Source organism: Pinus tabuliformis, chromosome 8, assembly GCF_031772625.1.
Source record: "Pinus tabuliformis cultivar Carrire ecotype Pingquan chromosome 8, CPIR1, whole genome shotgun sequence".
Taxonomy (NCBI): domain Eukaryota; kingdom Viridiplantae; phylum Streptophyta; class Pinopsida; order Pinales; family Pinaceae; genus Pinus; species Pinus tabuliformis.
The window spans coordinates 1,298,534,249-1,298,558,895 of NC_142294.1; the positions used below are offsets into that span (position 1 = coordinate 1,298,534,249).

Sequence of the window (24,647 nt, forward strand, 5' to 3'; positions counted from 1 at the left end):
TATACTGATATTGATTGGGCAGGCAGTGTGGTGGACCGTAAGAGCACTTCCAGGTACTGTTTCACCTTGGGATCTGCTTCGATATCCTGGATGAGCAGGAAGCAGAATTCGGTGGCTTTGAGCACCGCCGAAGCAGGATATATTGTTGCTAGCATAACCTCGTGTGAGGCAGTCTGGTTGCGAAAGCTCTTCAGTGAGCTGTTTGGATTTACATTGGATACCACTGTGATTCTCTGTAACAACCAGAGGTGGGATTCGATTATTGAGGAATCCCGTATTCATCAATTGCTCCAGCAGATAGACATCATCTGGGATATGGTAAGTTGATGAGCAAGGAAGCTCCATCACATTAAGATGATGTACAGGTTGATACACCTTGTCAAAGCCCCGAGGAAAGATCTAATCTGTGATTTTCCCATACGACTTGGAGTCGGCAAGAAACCCTTGTATAAGGGTCCTGCATGTTGCATACATTGAGCTCTGGGAGCTCTGAGGGCTTGCGGTTCCTACTGGAGCATCATATGACCACAGGGTGACTCACCCTCCCCTGGTGGTGCACGCTGGAACAAGATGATTCGCTCTCTTGTGGGACAAGATGATTCACTCTCTTGTGGAACAGGATGATTCGCTCTCCTATGTAGCAGGATGATTAGTTCTCTTGTGAGGCCTGGATTGACGAGTTCTCCATGGCAGCCTGGATTGATGTGTTCTCCATGGCAATTGTAGCAGGATTGATGTGTTCTCCTGTGAGGCCTGGATTGATGTGTTCTCCTGTCCAGGCATCCTACCCATGCAGTCTGGGACTCATGGTAAGTACCTCTCATCTGATCAATGAGCAGGGAAATGAAGTTAGGGACCATAGTAGTACCGATGGACGCATCGTTGTAACTACCGTACTCCCTACGCTAGGATGACCTACATTGATCTGGGATCAATGATACTGGTTTGGGACCAGTGGTAGGAGTTGTAGGATACTATGACGCTGACTTCGGGTCGATTGAGACTGGTCTGGGATCAGTGGTACATACTCTGAGACTGACTTTGAGTCAGTGGAGGATGATATTGGTCTGGGACCATTGGAGTTGTACTCACTATGACGCTGACTTTGGGTTGGTTGAGACTGGTCTGGGACCAGTGGTACATACTCTGAGACTGACTTTGAGTTGGTATGATACATCCTCGATCATTTCTTCTTCTTCATAATTCAGACAAAAGCAGAGTAGAATAGAACAATGCAAGAGCAGAGCAGAACAGAACAAAACAGTACAGATCAGTGCAGGGCAGAACAAGACAAAGTAGAACAGGCAAAATAGAGCAGAGCAGGGCAAGGGTCAGGCTGTACAAGGCAATGCATTTGATGGATGAATAGTAACGACCGATAGACAGATTGCAGATGAAGTTCTCCATGGTTGAGAGGGAGTGTTAAAATTGGCAACCAGGGCAAAACTTCATGTGGGTCATCTTATTCATGGCTAATAATATTTTTATTAGATTCCTCTCGTTGAGACGTGTAGGATTGATATAAAGATCATCCAATTCCGATAAGTATTCATGGAGATATGAATTTATTTTGATTATGGAATTATTATCAAGCCGACCTACAACTCATGTAGGCTCAGAAGCCCAACAGTCGCATCTATTCACCCACCAACATTGTGTATAAATATAAGAGGACTTTTCCTCATTTGGACTCACTCATCTCATCACATCTCCCTCTCTCTACTGCGCAGATATGAGTCTCTTCTCTACTGCGCTGAAATCAATGTTTTTAAAACCGGAACCGGTGACCGGACCGGTTCACCTAATGAACCGGTTTACCGACCGGAACCGGTCTAACCGGGACTGGTTTGGTCTAAACGAACCGGTTTTAGAAAAATACATTAAATAATTATTTTTTAATGAAAAAAACTATTTTTAAGATTTAAAAGCATGATTCCAAGCCAATAGAGACAAAATATGCAAAGATTGCTCATTTATATACCATGTAAAGGTGAATATATCAAAATGGCACCGAGTGCAATACATATCATCGACAAAATACATAAGCAATGAGGCTCTAAACCACTAAGAAGATACTAATATCACAAGTAAATTTCATCTAAGGAAAATGTTAGGTTTAATATGTTGCCCTAACCATTTTCCAACATGGTATCAAAGCTATGGTTTGTATCCTTGGTAGCTGGAAATATCACTATTTCATCTGTAGCTTGATCATTTGGAGATCAAGTATAACAAGACTAGCAAGAAGCTTATACAAAAGAAGAGAACCAAATGACAGACAAAAAGTCTGCCCCTAAATTAAAATAGGTCTGCATAGAGGTCCAAAGTCTGAGGTGTTTCAGAGACACGAGAATCATAGAGGTTCAAAGTCTGGTGTATTTCAGAGACCCAAGAATCACAAAGATCCAAAGTCCGGAGTATTACAGAAACCCAAGAATCACAGTAACTTCGTATAGAAGTCCGAAGATTGTAGGCCTAATAACATTGCAGAGGTACAAAATCTTCCTTGGTTAATAGAGGTCCGAAACTATAATGATACTAAAGAAGGTCTGAAGATTTCAGTGGATTACAAAGCTCTGAATTACAATGGTATTTCAATTTTCCCGAATTGCAGTGATATTTTAAGAACTTAGAAAATTGTAGTAAGGATTGAGAGATGAAGTATCTAGAACATGTATCATTCCTATTGATAAAGTCATGAAAATCATAACCCCTAAACCCCTAAACCACTAAACAACTGCGTTTTTTGTCATGTTTCAGTGGGCTGTCCATAAACCGGCCGGTTTAGGACGGAACCGGCCGGTTTGATACAAACCGGCCGGTTCCGTCCTAAACCGGCCGGTTTTGACCGGTTAGGGCCATATTTTGGGCACAGGACAGAGCTGACCGAGTTTATTAGGCCGGTTCGGACCGGCCAGCTATCTAACCGGCCGGTTTGACCGGTAACCGGTTTTTGTGGCCGGTTTTTAAAACTATGGCTGAAATGGGTCTCTCTCTCTCACACATGTGAAGCCGGAAGCTGTTGAATTTGAAGCTGCAACTGCAGAAGTAAAGATTGACTTGCGTGGCCTAGAAGATCTCCTCTTTGGAACTGCGCTGTAGGTTCATCTGAACCTCCTCTGGAAGCCGAAACTTTTGGTGGTGGAATGAAGTCAATCCGACTATCGGTTTGTGAGATATGGTCTGCCCTAGTTTGATAATGAAGCCGCTAATGCTGATGCCACTGATCTAGGGTTTGCTACTGCTGATATGAATCAGATTTATTGTACTATTTCTCTCTGCTGAATTATTGAAAATAAAAGAAGATTTGATCAAAGGGTTTCCCCACACATTGTGGGGTTTGTCCCTGGCTAGCCGCCACATCTTGTGTCTCTTGTCTTGGCTTGTTTTCTGTCGATCGTTTAATGTTCTATCTGCACTTTACTTTATGTACATGTGATTGCTAATCGGTGGAATATAATAAGAAAAAGAAGTAAACTGTTATAAGCATAGAACATACCATAACTTAACAAGATGCAGCGCGATGATAGGTATCAGTTGAAGCAGAATGTCTTCAACTGATCTCGTCGTTATAGGAGATGATCTATGCTTAGATCTAGACAAGTCAAAGTGTTGACTTCTGTTGTAATTGTACTATCTCTCTCTCTCTCTTTCTCTGCTGAACTTTGAAAATAAAAGAAGATTTGATCAAAGGGTTTCCCCACACATTGTGGGGTTTGTCCCTGGCTCGCGCCATATCTTGTGTCCTCTTGCCTTGGTTTGTCTTCTGCGTTTTATATTTATGTTCTATCTGCAGTTTATCGTAATGCTGATGTGATTGCTAACTGTGAAAATTTAAATAAATTGCTCTAGCATAGAACATACCAAAAATTAACATGGTATCAGAGCTGAGGTGAAGACAATGCCCAAGAAAGAGTGAAAGAGCAATCACCGAAGACAGTTGGGACAAGACAAAAGGATCAATGGGTTCCTCATAATTCACTTAGGTTGAAGTCAAAGCAGAGAATGTTATCAGAATGGTGTAGCGGAAGATTATGATGGTCCATCTTAAGATCACTTCATCGGGAAGTTCGGATCTAAGGGTGGAAGGAAAGGCGGATGCCTTGTTGAAATAAGTTCGGCCGTTATGCGAAGGAGTGTTCGAATGGCAGAGACACATCTCTTGATGAAGATAACAATCATTCTTGGGACATCTTCAATGATCAAAAGAATGACTGGTAATGCAGGTCATCAAGGAAATGGTCGACTCTTCCAGGAAAGCAAGGAACCCCAAAATCTCTTTTATGTACCTAATCGAACCTGATGTCCATCTCGGAAATGGGAGTCAAAGGTTACAGGGTGGCACTTATCGATGGAAATGTACGTAGATCTTTTAAAGATACTTTTGAGTTCAGGGTTGTATCAAGTTGCAGGAAGTCCACTGGGGACCATGTCCATTGACTCAGCACCGAAGGTCTGTGAGTCAGATGGGGACTAGGATGCCTGAATTCAAAAGAAGCATGAAGGTACATGTCTGAAATGTACCGAAGGAAAATATTATAAGGGGACCATTCCCCTCATGCAGCTGGTTCACAGGTTTGGAACAACCCGAGGAGTTTGAGAATCATGATCAAGGAATCTCATGTATACAGGTGGAAGAAAGCCCTCTATGGCTTGAAGAAAAACACCTCGGGCATAGTATGAGAGGATTGATAGCTGTCCAATGCAGCTGAGATTCACTAGGAGTGAAATCGATCCAAACCATTACTCGAAGGTTGTGGATGATGAACCTCTCGTACCGGCACCTATGTCTGATAGGTGCAGACCCTCTCATTTATAGGAGACAGAGGGAGTTGGATTCTGAATGCGAGAAGATAAGCTGCAAGCTTGTGACTGCCTCGAGGATCCTAACTTTCAGAAGTTATATGGTAATGATGTCGGACCAGATTTGGGAAATGCCTCTGAGTTTCATAAACTCATTCGCATTGATGTTCTTGGAGAACCTCCGTTCGGACATCTGTGTTGTAGTTAGCATGGTGAGCTCATATTTGGTTGAGCCTCACTAGATTGGTGCCAAGAATCTTCTAAGATATCTTCAGGGCACAATCTCTCATGAATTGAGATACACTGCTGGAAATATGAAACCACATGATTATTCGAATGATGAGTGGGCAGGCAGTATGGAGGATCACTAGAGCACTTCTCAGTGCTGTCTGCCTCGATATCCTGGAAGAGCAGAGGAAGCAGAAGTTGGTGACTCTGAGCACCACCAAGGCAGAATACATTGCTGATAGTATGGCCTTCTGTGAGGCAGTCTGGTTGCTGAAGCTCTTCAGTGAGCTGTTTGTACACATGATGAATACCACTGTGAATCTCTGTGACAACCAGAGATGGGATTCGATTATTGAGGAATCCCGTATTTGACAATTGCTCCCGCAGATAGACATCGATTACTGCCTTATCTGGGATATGGTAAGTCGATGATCAAGGAGGCTCCATCACACTGAGATGATGTACAGGACAGAGCCCTGAGGAAAGATCAAATTTGTGATTTTCCCGACCGACTTGGAGTTGTCGAGAGACCTTTGTAAAAGGGTCTTGCATGCTGCATACATTGAGCTCTAGGAGCTTTGGGGGGCTTGCTGTTCTATTGGAGCAACATACGACCACAGGGTGACTCACCCTCCTCTGGTGGTGCGCACTGAAACAAGATGATTCGCTCTCTTGTGGGACAAGATGATTCGCTCTCTTGTGTAGCAGGATGATTAGTTCTCTTGTGAGGCCTGGATTGATGTGTTCTCCATGGCGATTGTAGCAGGATTGATGTGTTCTCCTGTGAGGCCTGGATTGATGTGTTCTCCATGGCGGCCTAGATTGATGTGTTCTCCATGGCGATTGTAGCAGGATTGATGTGTTCTCCTGTGAGGACAGCATTGATTAAGTTCTCCTGTCGAGGCATCCTACCCATGCAGTCTGGGACTCATGGGAAGTACCTCTCATCTGATCAATGAGCAGGGAAATGAAGTTAGGGACCATAGTAGTACCGATGGACGCATCGTTGTATCTACCATACTCCCTACGCTAGGATGTCCTCCATTGATCTGGGATCAATGATACTGGTCTGGGACCAGTGGTAGGAGTTGTACATACTATGACGCTGACTTCGGGTCGGCTGAGACTGGTCTGGGACCAGTGGTACATACCCCGAGACTGACTTTGTGTCAGTGCAGGACTGGTCTGGGACCAGTGAGAGTCATACATACTATGACGTTGACTTCGGGTCGGTTGAGACTGGTCTGGGACCAGTGTTACGCACTCTGAGTCTGACTTCGGGTCAGTGGAGAATGGTATGAGACATTCTCGATCAATTCTTCTTCTTCATAGTTCAGTAGAGCTGAGCAGAGCAGAGCTAGCAGAGCCAGTAGAGCTGAGCAGAGTAGAGCTAGCAGAGCGAGAAGAGCTAGCAAAGCCAGCAGAGCTGAGCAGAGCAGAGCAAGCAAATCCAGCAAAGCTGAGCAGAGTAGAGCAGAGCCAGCAGAACTGAGCAAAGATGGGCAAAGCAGTGCAGGGCATTGATGGCAGAGATAGTACAGTCGGACATATGGATCAACAGATGGAGTTCCCCCTAGTTGAGAGGGAGTGTTAAATTTGCAACTAGGGCCAAACTCCATGTGGGTCATCTTATTTATGGTAGCTGGCATTTTTATTGGATCTCTCTCGTCGAGAGGTGTAGGATTGATCCAAAGATCATCCGATTCCGATAAGTATTTATGGACATATGAATTTATTTTGTTTATGTAATTATTATCAAGCCGACAAGCACTTATGTAGGCTCTAGAAGCCCAACCGACGTGTCTATTCAACCTCTACATTTTTAGTATAAATTGGTGAGGATTCGAAGTCATTTTGGACATGTATTCTTGAGGTGATCTCCTCTCCACGTCTGGGTTTTTGGAAGGAGAGAACCAAAAGATACACTTGCCCAAGGTTGATGCCCTAACCGCAGGAAGCCGCAGGCATATGAGGATGAGCAGCAGACAGAGTTGGATACGAGGCACGCAGGCCCTAATCTATAATGAATCTGACAACACAACTCTTATACGCACAGCGATGAATGTTGAACGTTGGCATGGAAGCAATCCGCATGGCTCTTTTTCGGTTCTGAGATTTGGGTAATTGTTTGCAAGGGTTAAGGTACGAGACATCAAGATTATGTTTCGTATGGGTTAGGGTGTCTCATATCTAAATGGATTTCTCACGGACTCTCTCGAAGGACTACTATGCTCTGTCTATAGGACTTTTACTCCACAAGACTCGCTTGCTCAATCCACGGGACTCCTCTCGCATACCTGATCTGAACATGATCTCGAATAGGTATAATTGGCACTTGGATAATCATTATAATGCTATGATCTCATATAACATAACGTCATGATCTCATATGACATCTTTATATTATCCCTGGTCTCGACTTTGTGATATATAGTCTCTGCAATGTATGGTGTTAATCCTTCTGCATCTATATATTGTCTATTAATGATCTCGCTTTGTATGCTCTCCCTCTTATGTTCCAAGGTGGAACTGAGACTTTTCGGAAGGTTCCTCTCTGTATTCCACAAAAGTTAAGTCTCAGATTGATCTTATACATCTATAACAACTACAGTCTCAAATTACATAGATCTCTGGGCATCATGTCATTGCATTAAGGGCATCGCACCGACACTACATCCATGGCACATTACTATGTGTTGATTAATAATAAGTATACACATTATAAATGGCGTTCGATTTATGGCTCAATGATTTGATCTCCTTTGCTCTTCAGTAACATCACTCATGTAGTATTGAATCTTGAAGACATTCATTCACCGTTAGTGTGATGCCCTAATCTGCTCCGTTGTCATAAAAGAGCCGCAGACATAACAACAGTCAAGCATGGAAGAAGCTGCAGTCATTATAATGTCAAGGAGATCTGGCCACAGTTAAAAGGAGACCTGTAGCTGCCAAACGCAGTGTGAAGGTGTCACCATTACGCAACCCTAAACTACAGCTACGTGGCCCTAAACACTGTAATCATACGCAGTCATGGTTGCCTTTATACTTTGTTCATAAAGACATTTATACACAGAATACAGAGATATTTATATGCAGTCATAACTGCACTCAAGCATAGCCGCAGACTCAACATACCTGTGTAGCAGAGAAGAATGTATGTGATCTGGGCACATCTATCTTCACGTTGGTAGTCTACATGACCCTCGGCCTACTTGTAGCAGTCTCGATGTGCTATGATCACAACAGATTTTGGTTTTGGTTGGATAAAGAAGATCTCGGTGACATACATCTTGTACAGCGGTAACTTGAAGTATTAGATGATGTTCCTATATGCAGTGATAGTGATCACTCTGCAAAGAGTGTCAGTCTCATCGAAGGTAAGAGACAGGATCATAATCTTACCTCTCATCAAAGCAGTGATGAATGATGATCTCAGTATATCTATGAGCAGCATCTATGATCTGGACAATAACGTTGTATGATCTGGGCACATATATATAATGCAGTCTTGGGCAGCAACATGATATACTGTAGATGGGCTGTGCAACGAATACATGAAGCATGGGCAGCAGCATGATGGGCAGCACTATGAAATCATGTGCATGGGCAGCCCAATGATACATTAGCAGGGGCAGCAGCATGATAATGATGCACATTAGTCTGAGAAAGATCATGGACCTGGACAGCAGCATGGGGCAATATGCAGTAGTGCAACTAGAGGACGAGATGCAGCGCGATGATAGGTATCAGTTGAAGCAGAATGTCTTCAACTGATCTCGTCGTTATAGGAGATGATCTATGCTTAGATCTAGACAAGTCAAAGTGTTGACTTCTGTTGTAATTGTACTATCTCTCTCTCTCTTTCTCTGCTGAACTTTGAAGATAAAAGAAGATTTGATCAAAGGGTTTCCCCACACATTGTGGGGTTTGTCCCTGGCTCGCGCCATATCTTGTGTCCTCTTGCCTTGGCTTGTCTTCTGCGTTTTATATTTATGTTCTATCTGCAGTTTATCGTAATGCTGATGTGATTGCTAACTGTGAAAATTTAAATAAATTGCTCTAGCATAGAACATACCAAAAATTAACAGCTGCAAGTTGGAGAAAACTGCTTGGAGGTGAAGCAGCAAACCCACAACTTGTTCTAAAAAAAAATTCGAAAATTTTCTATGAAATGAAAACCCCAAGCAGCAGAACTGTACACTTGTAAAAAACTGAACTGGTTCCGAGGCCAGATCTTACCCTCTAGGGCCTAGATCTAGCTTCAAGATTGAAGCTCACTTTCAAAACTGCAACCTGTAACGAGCAACCTGTAAACAATGAAAAAAACAGGCAGAACCTGAAAATGCAAAAAATAAATGAAACCCTAAAAACCCTAAGAACCAGTTAAATAATTACTGTATTTACAAACTGAAGGCTCTAGGTAGCCAGATTTATCAATATCACGAAATATTTTCAGAATTTTAAATATAATGTGAGATGCTTCAGAAAACCCTTTATGCATTTGGAACAAAAATTCTAATGATAAGCCCAAGATTAAAACTAGTTGGGCTCTTTCAGGAAACGCAATCCGGGAGTTGGCTGATTCAGCCGAGAACTTCCTCGAACGCCCGGTAATCTAAAAAAAAGGATTTCCTGCACAGCTTAAAATCAACCATTAACATAGAGGGAGAAAGAAACAGTGAAATTCAGATCAAATGGAGATACCTACCAATATATTTCAGAAATTAAACTATCATTCAAACCCCAAAGATCATACAAGATACTTGTGCCTAAATCAATCTTCATCAAGCTATCATCAATGGCTGCAAATAAAATTAGGCAGAAAAATAAAACATCTTACAGCATTTCCAAAAGAGTAACACCAGCAAGATTTTGAACCCCAAAGTCTTTCTTTATTGCACAAAAAATGACTACAAGAGAGCTTTCTTTAGCACAAGACTCACAGATCGAATGATCTCAAATGACCCCTTAACACCCTATTTAAAGGAAAAATTCCCAACAGCTAGTTCAAGTGATCCATGTCAAACTAATGTCGACCGTCGATGAGGATCAAAATCCCTTTTAATCTCTTCCGTCGAAATTTTAAATGCATTTTAATATATTAAAAAAATGAAAACTTTGCATTTATTTTTTGAAAACTTTGACTTATTATTATTTTATTTTATTTTTCAAATATTTATTTATTTTTTAAAATTTATTTTATTTTATTTATTATTATTATTATTATTTTAGTTATTTTTTAATTTTATTATGTTTTATTATTCTTATTTTATTATTTTTTATTTTTGGATCCTCGAACTTAGCCTTTGGAAAAATCACCTAGGACCTAAGACTTAGGACTTATGAGGGGATAAAACATTTTCTAACCCTCAAGACACTTTACATCATGACTTTTACAATTTTACATGTCAAGGGGGAAAACCCATTTGACATAGACCCTCATAGACCACCCTGTCTTGCGACACAAATATAATCTAGCAAATCAAGCAATTTGTAATAACCTAACCAAAATGTTAGAATTATCTCCAAATTACTTTTACATAAACTCAACCTAGCACAGTAGGATTCCCCTAAGATTCTAATGACAAAATCCATTCCGGCTTTGGGGTTAGGCTGAAGGAAAACTCTGCCGATCATGGATTGGTGAGACAAAAAATCTTCTGGAACGTAGATTATCACTAGAAAATTAGGTTTGCCTTGGCAATTTACATACATGACTCAGATCTGCTAAGATTATTTACAATTTACACATGTAGACTGGGTTTACAACATGACATGATTGGGCTGATGATGACAGTCGAATGGCACGGACACGTCGATCAAGTGCTATCCCTTTTGTGAAAAAGGGGGTGTACTGCTATGGGTAGTTGACACGTAGTGGTCAACAGTGCTTAAAATTTTATAGACTTGTTTATTCATTAGATGGTGATAAGAGCATTCTATTGGTAGATTTGAGCATATCTTAGGTGATCTGATTTTCCATATGTCTAACAAGTTTTCTTGAAGAAAATATATAGAGTTTGCGGGTTCCTCGACCCTTAGGCTCCAAGTTCATAGACTGTGGGCACAAGCTGAACTTGTTTGGGCTTCGGGTAATTTATGTGATTTTCTTACTTTGCTAAGACTGTGGTTAATAGCTATCTTTTGAAATACATCAAGCCATTGTCATTGTTATAAAAAATTATTCTTCAAAAAATCTTTCAAGCATTGTGTATTTGTATATATTTTATAAATTAGTTTTGTAAAATAACTTTGTGTAGAATAATTTTTTTTTAACCCTTGTTTTGCAGCGATTTGGTGTTTGTTTGAATTTTTTGTATATATTGGTGTTTTGGGTATTTTTTTTTTCATTTGTGCAGGGGAGACAAGCTATTTCAAGATGATTTGCTGGGGGTTTGAGCTAGATCTAGGCCCTTGAGGGTAAGGTCTAGTCTACAAATTTTTGCAAAGCCAACATCAAGGAATTTTGCAGTGATTTGGTTGATTATTGAAGATCTAAAGCAAGTTCACAATTCTGGCAAGGGTTTCAAAATTTTTTAGGGCCTCCAAGCCCAATGTCCACCTTAAGCCTAGACGCAACCCTAAAAGGGCTGCGACCTCCTTATTGAGCCCTGTCGTGAGCCAAGAGAGGCCTCAACTTCCCTTAGGGCTAGACGACAACCCTTTAGGTCTTGTTGCAAGCCTTTTTAGGCTTGTTAGGCTTGGCTGCAGGCTTTCATAGCCCTTTGTTCCTCCCATCTCTCCTCATCCTCCCTCCTCCAGCTCTCCGTCCTCTTCCTAGCCCTCAGCCTGCCTTCCCTTGCCTCCGCTCAACCTTCCTCCCTCTAGGCAGCCCTTATGCCTCCTCCCTCACCTTGCCGCAGTCCCCAAGGGACTGCCCTCTCTAGGCCATAGCCCTCTTGGAGTTGGTACCAGGCCTTTAAGGCCTCCTTTACCTTTGCCGAATGCCTACAAAGTCTTCTTCCCCTAGCAGCTATCCTCATTAGGCTAGGCGTTGCCTTGCCTTGCCTTGGCTTCTAACCCTCTTCCTTGGCCCTAACCTTGCCTCATTTGCCCTCATTTGGTGATCACTTGATTTTTGAAGCTAATTTGTGGTGTGTTTTGCCGAGAAATTAGGTAAAAGTTTGTGGTTTCAGGCGACATAGCTATTAGAGAAAATTTAGGCTATAAGACTAGCCCTCTCCTAGGCGTAGAGGCCTAAGGGTTTGATCTAAACCCTCTTCTTCTGACTGTTTACCTACAGCAAGATAATCAATTCATGAAAGTCGTTAAAAATCCATAGAAGTGTCAAATAACTCATCCATAAGTCATCTAAACAAATCTGCAAAACATTGCATGAGTTGGGCATTCATCATTTGGCATGAGTTTACAAATTTTAGTGACTGTTATCTCTGCATCATAAGTCTGATATAACAGTGGCAATTGCATCATCAAAGGGGTTAATTCATTTAAAATCTTATGTTAGCAAAGTTGGTTTGACATTTGGCAAGCATATCCGTCTTGCACTCTGCATCTAAATTGCTCTAAAATGATCTAATTCTCTGTTGTCATAACACTCTCACTGCTGTCGTAAGTTCATTTATTGCTCATTTGGATGATATTGGGGCATAAGTAATATAAGGTTTCTATTGCTCATGCTCTAATAAATCATTGTGGAAAAGACTTGTTTCATCATTTAAAGTGCTATTATTGTCTAGTATTTGTGGCATTGGATAAGAACACTAACATTTGTTGTCTTGAGAAAGTTCCATAATCTTAATTGTGCACATAAGATCACTCTCTAAAAGCACTTGACATTGATATCTTGGGTTACATTGTCTCTATTAGCTTAATTGGCATTGAAGTAACTTGTTCTAATTGTGTTTGAAAGAGCATTAAATCATCTAAAATCCAAGTGTTCTTAACTTGAGGACTTGTGGAATATCTCTTGAATCATTGACATTGAGGAATCTAATTGGCATTTTCTTGAAGGTATTCTAATGGTCTAAAGAGCATTGCTAATCTTATTTGTGTAATTGTTCTAAGTGGATAAGTGCTCCAATTATCTTTCTTGCCATTAATGTCATTATTGTTTCATGATTAGTATCTTTCATGGATGATATCTTCATCTTGAGCATATTGGTGATCTATATTTTTGAGCAATTGTATTGTGGATGTCTCTTGTATCTTGTTGGCACTTGTTAAATTTGGCACATACTCTCGTGGTTAAGATTGTCTCTTATTTTCCATTGATAAGTACTCGTTGATATAATTTAAGATTAATCATAACGAAAGTACTTGAACAATCTCAACTCAAGAAGCACCCAATAATCTTGCATTAAGCATCCTAAGAATATTCTTGCATTATTAACTTACCTCAAAGCGTAAGCTTGGTTGATAGAAAAATAGGAACACCTTTCTCACCTAGCTTGAGGATTTGAGCACCTCTTTAGTGGTTAACATGGTGACCTTGCAGTGGTCAGAGCTATAGTCTCCACAAAGCTAGAGGCACTGGGTGGTTAGTACCTAGGGGGAGGTATTGTTAATCAAGCCTCTGCTTGGTTCCCCACCTACTCTAGAGACTAGCTTCAAAATAGTTAAGAGGAAGGATACACCTAGAATATGCATCTAATTAAAAGCAATCAAGATCCTTGCATTGCACCTAAGTCATAGGATTTGCATAGCATATAAGGTAGATAAGCATTCAAGCAACGGTTGTTCATCCAGTCACCTGGTTCATAATTTTTCTAAAGCAAGTTGACTCCATTGTTAGTTTTTGTAGCATCAGATGTGTTCTAGCTTTGAAATTTCGTAGAGAGGCTAGAATGCATGAGATCTCCAAAACCTAGAAATTGTTTTTGGAAACTCCACCTAGAAATGACTTAATTAGATTATTAGTCAATTTTTAAATATTTCCTAAGTCTAAACTTAGGGAATACGATTAACTAATCAAAACTAATTAAGTTGAGGTGTGAATGTTCTAGAAACTCACACGGATCGACTTCAAGTTAATCCTAGCCATTGATTAAGATCTAATCTTGGCCGTTGAAGTCTAAATAGAGGATTATAAGAAGAAGTCAATGGGGCTTGGAGAAATCATTTGAGAAGTTCGATTTCATGAGCAGATCGATTTCCAGAGTAGCAATAGTCAGTTACCAGAGAGAGAGCCAGTGAGATCGATGCAGTGAGTGAGGGGCAGAGACAGTGATCCAGAGGAAAGATTTTCCAGATTCGGGGAGATAACAACAAGTGAGTCGAATTATTACAGAGAGGCAATGTTGAGGGGCAGCGCAGTTGCTTCAGTCAGACAGAATGATTTGGAGAGAAGGAAATTCTTTCTTAGTTCCAGAGGCTAGGAAGGAGTCCCAGAGGTCTAGAGAGATGATTTTCTCAGTTTCCAGAGGCACAACGACTTCATTTGAGCCCATTCAGGAGCAAGTCGTCGAACCAGCTACGCAGAGGTTGATGCAATGCTCCAGGAGGCCGAGTTTTTTGATAGGGAAAGTCCAGCCAGAGATTGCATGTGGGAGAAGGGTAATTCACTTTAGTATTTAGCTCAGACTTTCTTGCTGTTTGGATTGCCAGTTGGGCATCCATAGATGTACTCAGATTTCACTGCTGCATAATAAATAAAATTCTCATTGCTACACCAGTTTTCCCAAGTTGGGTTTTTCTAGGGACATTGGTCCAAAAATAACTGTGTCATTTTATGTGTGTGTTAGTATTTCTTCCAACATTTATTCTTCCGCAATTTATTTGTGTAGATTGCAGTGTGAGTTATTCAATATTTTCTATAGGAAACAGTAAATAAATTGTTAAAATTAATTAACAATTAGGAGAATAATTTCCAGTTGCTGCTATAGGATTTGGGTTTCTGAATTTTCACATGGTATTAGAGCGCAGATTATCAACTGGAGAGCTCAGTAGCGAAAAAAGAGGGAGTTTCGTTGTTCAGTGTGGGCAACAGATTGAAACCCCAGAGGCAGTGTAGTCACCTTGGCCAAGAGGTCAAATTTCATGAGGAGAATCGCTTTTTTCCGAGGGAGGGACAAAATGTTTGATCTCTCTAGATCAAGGGATTCCAGGGGCAGAGGGAGTAGCCAATATTTTTTTTGCAGAATAGATCTCTAGTTGGACGCAGTAGTTTTGTAGTAGTTTGCTAGAGCATAACTAGCGTCGGGTGGAAGAAGAGCACACACTAAGGGAAAGTTTCCCTCAGGGAACTTCTAATTTCAAGAAGTTCGATTTCCCTTGCAGATCAATAGTAGTTGTGAGCAAATTTTCTCACTCCAGAAGGGAGTGCGAATAACCTATCAGCAACTAAGCAGAAGGGAAGAGGAGATTTTCGACATTGTTTGAGATGGCCACTATTGGACATCGAGATTAGGACAGGTTGGATGGTGCTTCCAACGATGTCATTTGGAAGGCAAGGATGTTCTTCCTTCTAGATGAATACAACCTGAAGACATATATAGATGTAGTGGTAGCTATCCACACGGATGCAGATCAATTGAAGGAGTATAGAAAGAAAATGGCCTGGGTGAAGAGGTTGATCCTTGATGGTGTTCGGGATCACATTGTTTCACACATAGCTAGCAAAGGGTCTGCTAGAGAAATATGGGAGACTCTCACCATGCTATACCAGGGCATTTCCGAGTAGCGGAAGATGTACTTAGAGGAGAAGTTGAGATGCACCAGGATGCAGAAGGGGGAAGGCATAGACCCCTTCCTCACATGGATTCAGGAGATCAGGGACCAACTTGCAGTTGTTGGGGTAGCGCCTCAACCCACAAAGCTAGTGCGATTGGCACTAAACAGTGTCTTCGAGGAGTGGCAGGCATTTGTCCAAAGTATTTTAGGTAGAGATACCTTGCCAAGGTGGGACAGGATGTGGGCCGATTTGCAGTAGGAGGAGTTGCGACGGGAGCTAGTGAAGAGCTCCATCAGTGGCAACAATAGCAAATCAAAGTAGGTGAAGGAGGAGGAGAATGTGGCCCTCGCATCGAAGGGTCCTAATCATGGACAGGGGGAGCAACGAAAGGACCTGTCAAAGGTCAAGTGCTTTAGATGTGGTGATCTTGGTCATTACAACACTCAGTGTCCTCTCAGGAAGAAGGAAAAAGAGGAGAAGCAGGACCAACATGCAACATCAACAGATATCGAGAGGCTGTCCTCTAGGCTAGAGGAAGACTTTGCCATGTTTGCTGACATACCCCCAGGATAAAGTGGGGTGGCTTGGTGTTGTACCCCCAGAGTGCTACAGATGGGCAAGATTCTTGAGGAGGTCCACCTCTTGAATTAGTTCCTTGCTATGGGAGCTCGCAGTATTTAGTAGCGGGGTGGATTAGTGACAACGGATGCAGTCAGATGCCAGAGTGACAGATGCAAAGTTTAGTTGCAGTTAGATACTGGGGAGCACAGTGTAGAGTTGGCAGCAGTGCAGAGTCGGCAGCAATGTAGATTCTTTAGTGACAACGCAGATACTAGCAACAGTTAGAGACCCAGGAGATAGATGCATCATACTGATAACAGTTGATTCAATATTTAGGATGCTTTTCAGCTGTAGATGTTGCAGCAACAACAGATGTAGAGGGAGTTGTAGTGCAGATGTAGTGTTGGCAGTAGTTCAGCAGAGTCAACCGCCGCACAGATGCAACACATATCAGAGTTGCACAATGGTTGGTGGGCAGCAACAGCTAGACATCAACAACGTGACAGGGGATGATGCAGAGACAGGGTGTTGCTAGAGGGGGAAGCAACACTAAAACACATTCCTCGCTAAGAGGGAGCATTAGTTTTTGTAGCATCGGATGTGTTCTAGCCTTGAAATTTTGTGGAGAGGCTAGAATGCATGAGATCTCCAAAACCCATAAATCATTTTTGGAAATTTCGTCTAGAAATGACTTAATTAGATTATTAGTCAATTTTTAAATGTTTCCCAAGTCTAAAATTAGGGAATATGACTAATTAATTAACTTAAGGTGTGAATGTTCTAGAAACTCACACGGATCGACTTCAAGTTAATGCTAGCCATCGATTAAGATCTAATCTTGGTTGTTGAAGTCTCAACAGAGGATTATAAGAAGTCGATGGGGCTTGGATAAATCACTTGAGAAGTTCTATTTCATGAGCAGATCGATTTCCAGAGTAGCAGCAGTCAGTTTTGGCAGAGAGAGCCAGTGAGATCGAAGCAGTGAGTGAGGGGCAGAGGCAGTGATCTGGAGGAAAGATTTTCTAGATTCAAGGAGGCAACAGTAAGTGAGCTGGATTATGCCTGAGAGGCAACGTTGAGGGGCAATGCAGTTGCTTCACTCAAGAAGATCGATTTGGAGAGTAGGAAATTCGTTCTCAGTTCCAGAGGCTGGGAAGGAGTCCCATAGTGTCGGAGAGACGATTTGGTCAGTTCCCAGAGGCAGAATGACTTCATCTAAGTCCAGTCTGAAGCAAGCTGTCCAGCCAGCTATGCAGAGCAACGCAAAGGCTGACGCAGTGTTGTAGGAGGCTGAGTTTTTTGATAGGGAAAGTCCAGCCAGAGATTGCATGTGGGAGAAGGGTAATTCCCTTCAGTGTTTTGCTCAAATTTTCTTGCTGTTTGGATTGCCAGTTGGGCATCAATAGATGTTCTCAGATTTCATTGCTGCATAATAAATAAAACCGGTCTCACTGCTGCACCGGTTTTCCCAAGTTGGATTTTTCTGGGGACATGGGTCCAAAAATAACCATGTCATTTTATGTGTGTGTGCTAGTATTTCTTCCAACATTTATTCTTTCACGGTTTATTTGTGTAGATTGCAGTGTGAGTTATTGAGTATTTGTTGTAGGAAACAGTAAATAAATTGTTAAAATTGATTAACAATTGGGAGAATAATTGTTAAGTTTTGGTATGTTCTATGCTAGAGCAATTTATTTAAATTTTCACAGTTAGCAATCACATCAGCATTACGATAAACTGCAGATAGAACATAAATATAATATGCAGAAGACAAGCCAAGACAAGAGGACACAAGATATGGCGCAAGCCAGGGACAAACCCCACAATGTGTGGGGAAACCCTTTGATCAATTCTTCTTTTATCTTCAAAGTTCAGCAGAGAAAGAGAGAGAGAGAGATAGTACAATTACAACAGAAGTCAACACTTTGACTTGTCTAGATCTAAGCATAGATCATCTCCTATAACGACGAGATCAGTTGAAGACATTCTGCTTCAACTGATACCTATCATCATGCTGCATCTCGTCCTCTAGTTGCACTACTGCATATTGCACCATGCTGCACTAATCATGATAATCATCATGCTGCCCATGTCCATGATCTTATCATGCTGCCCTTCATGTTCATGATCTTATCATGCTGCCCATACTAATGTGCATCATCATCATCATGATGCTGTCCATGCTCCATGTCATCATCCATCATTATACATCATTCAGGTCATTCATACATCATGCTGCCAACAGACCTAATTTGTCATGCTGTTACCTACAGCAATCCTTCCTCTGCCTGCGTATAAGGTGTTACTATTTACAGCGGAATAGGTGACTATATATATCAGCGTATATGTCTCCATTTACAGCTACATATATCTGCGTGTCTGTCTCTATTTATATTGGAATATCCTTATGATGAACAGCATATATGTGTCTTCAAGAACAGCGTGTAAGATAGCTTCATGACTGCGTATGGACCCTTTATTAACTGCGTGTTATGACTTTATGACTGTGGCTGTTCCAGGCATCATGTTGACTGTCCATGAACTGCGTGTAATGATTCCATATGACAATGGATCCAAATTAGGGCATTACGTTGAATGATCTGCGTGTTATGACTTTATGACTGCGGCTGTTCCAGGCATCATGTTGACTGTCCATGAACTGCGTGTAATGATTCCATATGACAATGGATCCAAATTAGGGCATTACGTTGAATGATCTGCGTGTTATGACTTTATGACTGCGGCTGTTCCAGGGATCACATTGACTGCATTTTACTTCTGGACAGCGTAGTGTATAAGGCTTCTTGACAGCGTGTTAGGGCCTGTTCTTCTCAGCAATAATTCTTTTCTTAGCTGCGTTATAGAGGCTTCCTAGACAGCGTAGATTAGGCCTCACTTTAACCACATAGGAGCTCCCTTGACTGCGGCTAGGGCATGACTAGGAGTCTCTGTTTGCTGCGTAGATCAACCTGCGGCTAGGGCATCACCATAAGGCCAGCGTATTCTTTTGGTTCTCTCCTTCTCCAAAAACCCAGACGTGGAGAGGAGATCACCTCAAGAATACGTGTGTGCAAATGATATCAAATCCTCATCTATTTATACCAAAATGAGGATGATGAATAGACACGTCGGTTGGGCTTCTAGAGCCTACATAAGAGCTGGTCGGCTTGACTATAATTACATAAACAAAATAAATTCATATCTCCATAAATACTTATCGGAATCGGATGATCTTTGGATCAATCCTACACCTCTCGACGAGAGGGATCCAATAAAAATATCAGCTGCCAGAAATAAGATAACCCACATGGAGTTTGGCCCTAGTTGCCAATTTAACAATAATTTCCAGTTGCTGCGATAGCATTCGGGTTTCCGAATTTTCACATCCTTAAGGCACTGGTTTCATTAATAATTAAATCTAATCCTTTAACTTGCTAAAATTAACCAAGTGGCTAGGCATTCAACCATGTCTCCCGAACTTGTTGGTTTCCATCAATCTTGCATTTCTATCTTCCATAGGGACTACCCCCAATAGGTTGCTATTGGGAGACAACTAGAACGGAGAGGTCGGGGATCAAAGTGACAGCCCCCAACCTGAGTTGTTGTCGTATCGTGCTTGTACAATTCGAGCGACATCAGGAGGTAACACTATTATGTGATCAAAGCCTTAAATTTAGAAGAAAATCCCCATATGAAGTCTCAATTTTCCCTTGACTAACAAACTTGGTTCACTTATATGCACTAATGATTAATTGCACCTAATGGTGAAGATGTAGCACTGAACATTGTGTGTGATTGGCAGGTGATTTTCACCATGGGCTGGGCAACTTAACCGGGGCCGAAGTCCACTAGAGGAGCATATGACACCCTATAGGTGAACCGTTGAGAGCCATGGGACTCCTATTACTTGTAGAGCATCGTATCACTCCATGGGCACGTACATCACCCCTAGTAGTTTGCACTTTGCCCTACATTAGTCATGAGATGATGCACTTGGACCATTGTGCCCCAATTGGCCTGGTAGTGATCACATGGTTTGGCAGCTGATTCGAGGCCCAGATGAGGTTTGTTTCACCCCTTGAGACATGGGAGCGCTAGCGCACCATTCTCTGAGCCCTCAATGTTGGAGCAGATCTAGGCTATTCTACCACCAGGAGACCCATGAGACCCATTTTTTTCCCCAAACACAGAACTGGGGTCCACATGACGATTTGCATAGAGATCTAGGGGCCAACACCTAGAGGATGATGTTTGGAGCCCTCTTCACTCAACTTGGCACCAAGAGAACTCAACACGTGCCTCCAAGAGGCTCACGCATGGATAGTGTCATCATTTCGACCCTCCTATGGGTGTTTTCTTATGTTATTACATTGACTATGAGGTTGGCTTGTAACCTCAATTAGCTTTTGTCCATCATTTGGCAACTAAGAGGGCTTTAGGTTAAAACTAAACTTGATTGGACCTATATAAATAGAAGAGACATTATTTGAGCCTCTCACCATCATCTCTTGAACAATTCGACCTTACTAGAGAAACTCGCATTGGTTCCTTCTTGGCTACTAGAGATCTATTGGATGTATTTTGAATTTTTGATATTTGGAAGCTATTTTTGATTGTCTTTGGAGCTACTTCTTTGGATAATGGATTGATATACTACACGCTGTCTTGTAAGTGCTTATTGTTGAAGATCTTCTGTCTTGAAATTGTCTAATGTATGGAATTGCTGTTTCTAGTTGTACTATTCAGTCCCATTGACCTACTTTTGTGGTAACTCCTTGGAAATTAATTAAATTATCCTATCTTCTCGTGAATTTTTCAGACTGGGCTTTTGACTGCATACGTCATAAAGAGCTTGTACTTTGGAAGGTGAGTTAGCTGTCTCTGGAATCCTTTTTTGTGGTTCATTTTGTTTTCTGCATTTCCTTTTTTTCATGTGAAACTGTGCACCAATAATATGGTTAATTTGATCATATTCTTCAGATTTATCAATTCTGAAACTTTATACTAATCAATCATTTTTGTATAGGCATTCAACAGATCGTGAAATTGCGCTCATGGCACTAATGGCTTATTTGTCATATATGTTAGCCGAGGTGAGATTAGCTGAAGTGTTAACAACTTTTGCACGATCCGAATTTGTGTACTTTTCTACTCAGAGTTGGATCTAAATTCTAATATTTTTCTCTTCCGAACTATCTTTGTCTGCAGCTTTTTTACCTAAGTGGGATTCTTACAGTTTTCTTCTGTGGAATTGTCATGTCGCATTATACATGGCACAATGTGACAGAGAAATCACGAATCACTACTAAGTAAGCTACAGGTTTTAAATTTTCAACACATGCATTTGGACCACATACTATGTAGATTGTTTGAAATTTACGTTCTCTGTTCGGCATATTTGGAAGTATTTTCATGTGTTCATGCATTGTATTATGTATATTAACTTGTGTGTTTGCACTTGAATTATTGATATTCATGTTTTTTTGTTTTAAACATTTATTTCTAAGTTTATTTTGGCATTCGTTTATGTTGAATCTACACATATATATGCATGATGAGACAAATAAACACAATCTTCTTTTCCCTGGATACAATATATTCTACAATGATAATACACTTACTAATATGCACTTAATCTTGCTTCTGCAACTTAGTTGTAGCTGTATATTATCATGTCTCTTTTTAAGAGGCTTCAATTAGAAAACCTCTCTAGCTCTAGGTTATATATAAATAACTTTTTTTCATTGTGGTCCATTCAGTTGACCTTTTTAAATGTTCTTAACAGGCAATATTTATATGTTTCCACTATGATGCTCAACTGGATCTTCTCAATAGTTTTCTCTTTCCCTTAGGAACATTCTTTTTTTATGGGGATGGCATTGTAGAGATGACTTGAATCAATAGACTTAGTCTTATGAAAAGATCATTGGAACTGTAAAGGATGAACTAAATGTAATTGGGGCACTATAGATAAATACATATTACATATCATAAAATGGTATTTGCCTCAGATAAAATACCAAGGTTTCTGGTTGTTATACCATGATGATTGTCATGTATAAGCAACAACTTGCAGTGTGCATGGAAGTCTGAATGCAAAAGTTTATTTTACATAATAATTGGAGTCAGAGAGGGAATCTTTCTCTGGTCTATTTATTAGAAACAATAATAGAAGTCAAGCAGAAAGAACATATACATGAAATTCACCCATTAAATGGAAAATGCCAAGTTGTAGGAAGTTGTTCGTCATAGAAATGGATGGTATCCTTGAGCACATAAAGAAATTGCCACTAAAAAACAACTGTATTGGTATCCTTTCTTGTGGATGCACAGAATATAAATGATAGGAGTCCAGCACAGAGGAGGTTATCATAGAACATGCCACCCCTCATTTTACATGAAGCTTCACTTTTAATTTTCATCAAACACACACTTATGCTTTTTATCACAAAGCAAGTTAGCAGGATGATAGAGCTTTCGGTGGCCTAGGGGCATCTATATGTGCTTGCTTGGACATGTGTATTTGATAATGTTGATGCATTGGTGCTTCCTTCGTAATGATGTAGGTGGATAGTTGATGAGATGATATTTGATGCTACAGTCTATCATTGATGATGTGACATACTCCTAATCATTATGTTGTTTACATTCATCACTTGACATGGTTTGCCCCAGCAGCTTTGAGCTTGTTTGGATTTTCTTTGGCATTGATCGTTGGAGCCTTGGTGTGAGAACACCTTGGCATGGATGAAGATATTTGGCATTGTTCTGTAGATGGATGTTATCCCCACAAGGGAGGCTTCCCCGATAGATCTCAGAGATTAAGTAACCCAAGAATTCTCAGGCTAAATACTCTCCAAGGATTTTGCTAAATAAACAAGCATGGAAATATTAAATAAGATAGGGCTCTCTCAAGCATGGATAATATAATATATTAAATAAGGTAAGGCTCTGGATGACATGGGGTAATGAGTACAAAGAATCTATGGCTAAGTCTAGAGGGCTAAGATAAGTCCTACAGATGCTCAAATAGATTCCAAAAACATGCCATGTTAAATTTAATGATTTCTTTTATAGATTAGGGTTTAAAATAAGAAGAATTTACAACATGCAAAATTTATCAATGTTCCACCAAGTCTCTGGGACAGGGAGATGCGGGTGCAGGGAGACACACAAAGGGGACGTGTGGGAGTACCCTCAAATTCTAGGGAAATTTAGGGGGGACGGGGGGGCGTCGGGGTATATAATTTTTTTCCTTTTTAATATATCTATATATCTATATATATATATATATATTTCAAATTCATATTCAATAATGAAAGCATAAATAGAATGATACATACATAATTGAATTAAATAATGAAATACATTGATCCATACTCATCATCCTTACTAATACATACATGATTCATCCATAAACCATGAGATTCAAAAATGAAATACTCTGATCCATATTCAGTATTCATTATTCACCATTCTCGAATCTACATTGATTTAAAAATTAAATTCATCATTCTAGATTCTAAATTGATTTAAAATAAAAATTCGTCATTTATCATTCTAGAATCTAATTAGTACTAAGCAAAATAGACTATAATAGATACTGAAATCTAAAGACTGGAATAGTAAATTGATATAACTAAAACTCAAAAACAATGGAGTGATGAGTCTAAAAGTCACTCTAAAGTACACAGAGGGCTTGGTGCTCTTGATTAAATGCTAATTCCATACCCTTGTACATGACAAAATGCAATGGAAACATTGCACTCCATCAAATCCTGAATTCTTGAGAAATTGATCTAAAGACTAGAATAGTAAATTGATATAATTAAAACTCAAAAACAATGGAGTGATGAGTCTAAAATTCACTCTAAAGTACACAGAGGGCTTGGTGCTCTTGATTAAATACCAATTCCATACCCTTGTACATGACAAAATGCAATGGAAACATTGCACTCCATTGAATCCTGAATTCCTGAAAAACTATTAAGTCTGCTGGATTTTGAGTGAGATCTAAAATTTTACTTTCTCCATATGAAATCCATTGAGGTCAGAACCACTCTCAAACATCCTGAGTCATTTCATGGTAATGTTAAAAATTTAAGTAAAAGGATAAAAATGAAAGATAAAGGAGAATGTCACTTCTACTTTAAGAATTTAACATTACCATGAATAGCATAGCATTAGTAGGGAAATATGGTCAAATACTACGTTTTCCCTATCATAAATCATTGTTTACAAGCAAATTTAAGGGGGGACGCTTAACCCATTTTGAGGGGGGATGCCTGGGAAGTTGCGTCCCCCACACTGGGGAAACGTCCCCCCTTGCGTCTCCCTACGTCTCCCCAAAAGGGGGACGTGGGGAAACGTTTCCCCGTACGTGCCCCCGTCCCGGGTGCGTGGGGTGCGAGGGGTGCGCGCA

The 24,647-nt window shown here is 40.5% G+C and overlaps 1 protein-coding gene across 1 annotated transcript in view; it reads left to right on the forward strand.

Moving 5' to 3' along the window:
• The window catches only part of LOC149240215 (sodium/hydrogen exchanger 4-like), a 369,919-nt gene that overhangs the window by 188,642 nt on the left and 156,630 nt on the right, over window positions 1–24,647 (forward strand). The window contains exons 8-10 of the mRNA XM_089373646.1: window positions 21,045–21,091; window positions 21,252–21,318; window positions 21,434–21,534. Of these exons, the coding sequence (XP_089229772.1) occupies window positions 21,045–21,091; window positions 21,252–21,318; window positions 21,434–21,534 (215 nt within the window). The remainder of the gene's footprint in view (window positions 1–21,044; window positions 21,092–21,251; window positions 21,319–21,433; window positions 21,535–24,647) is intronic.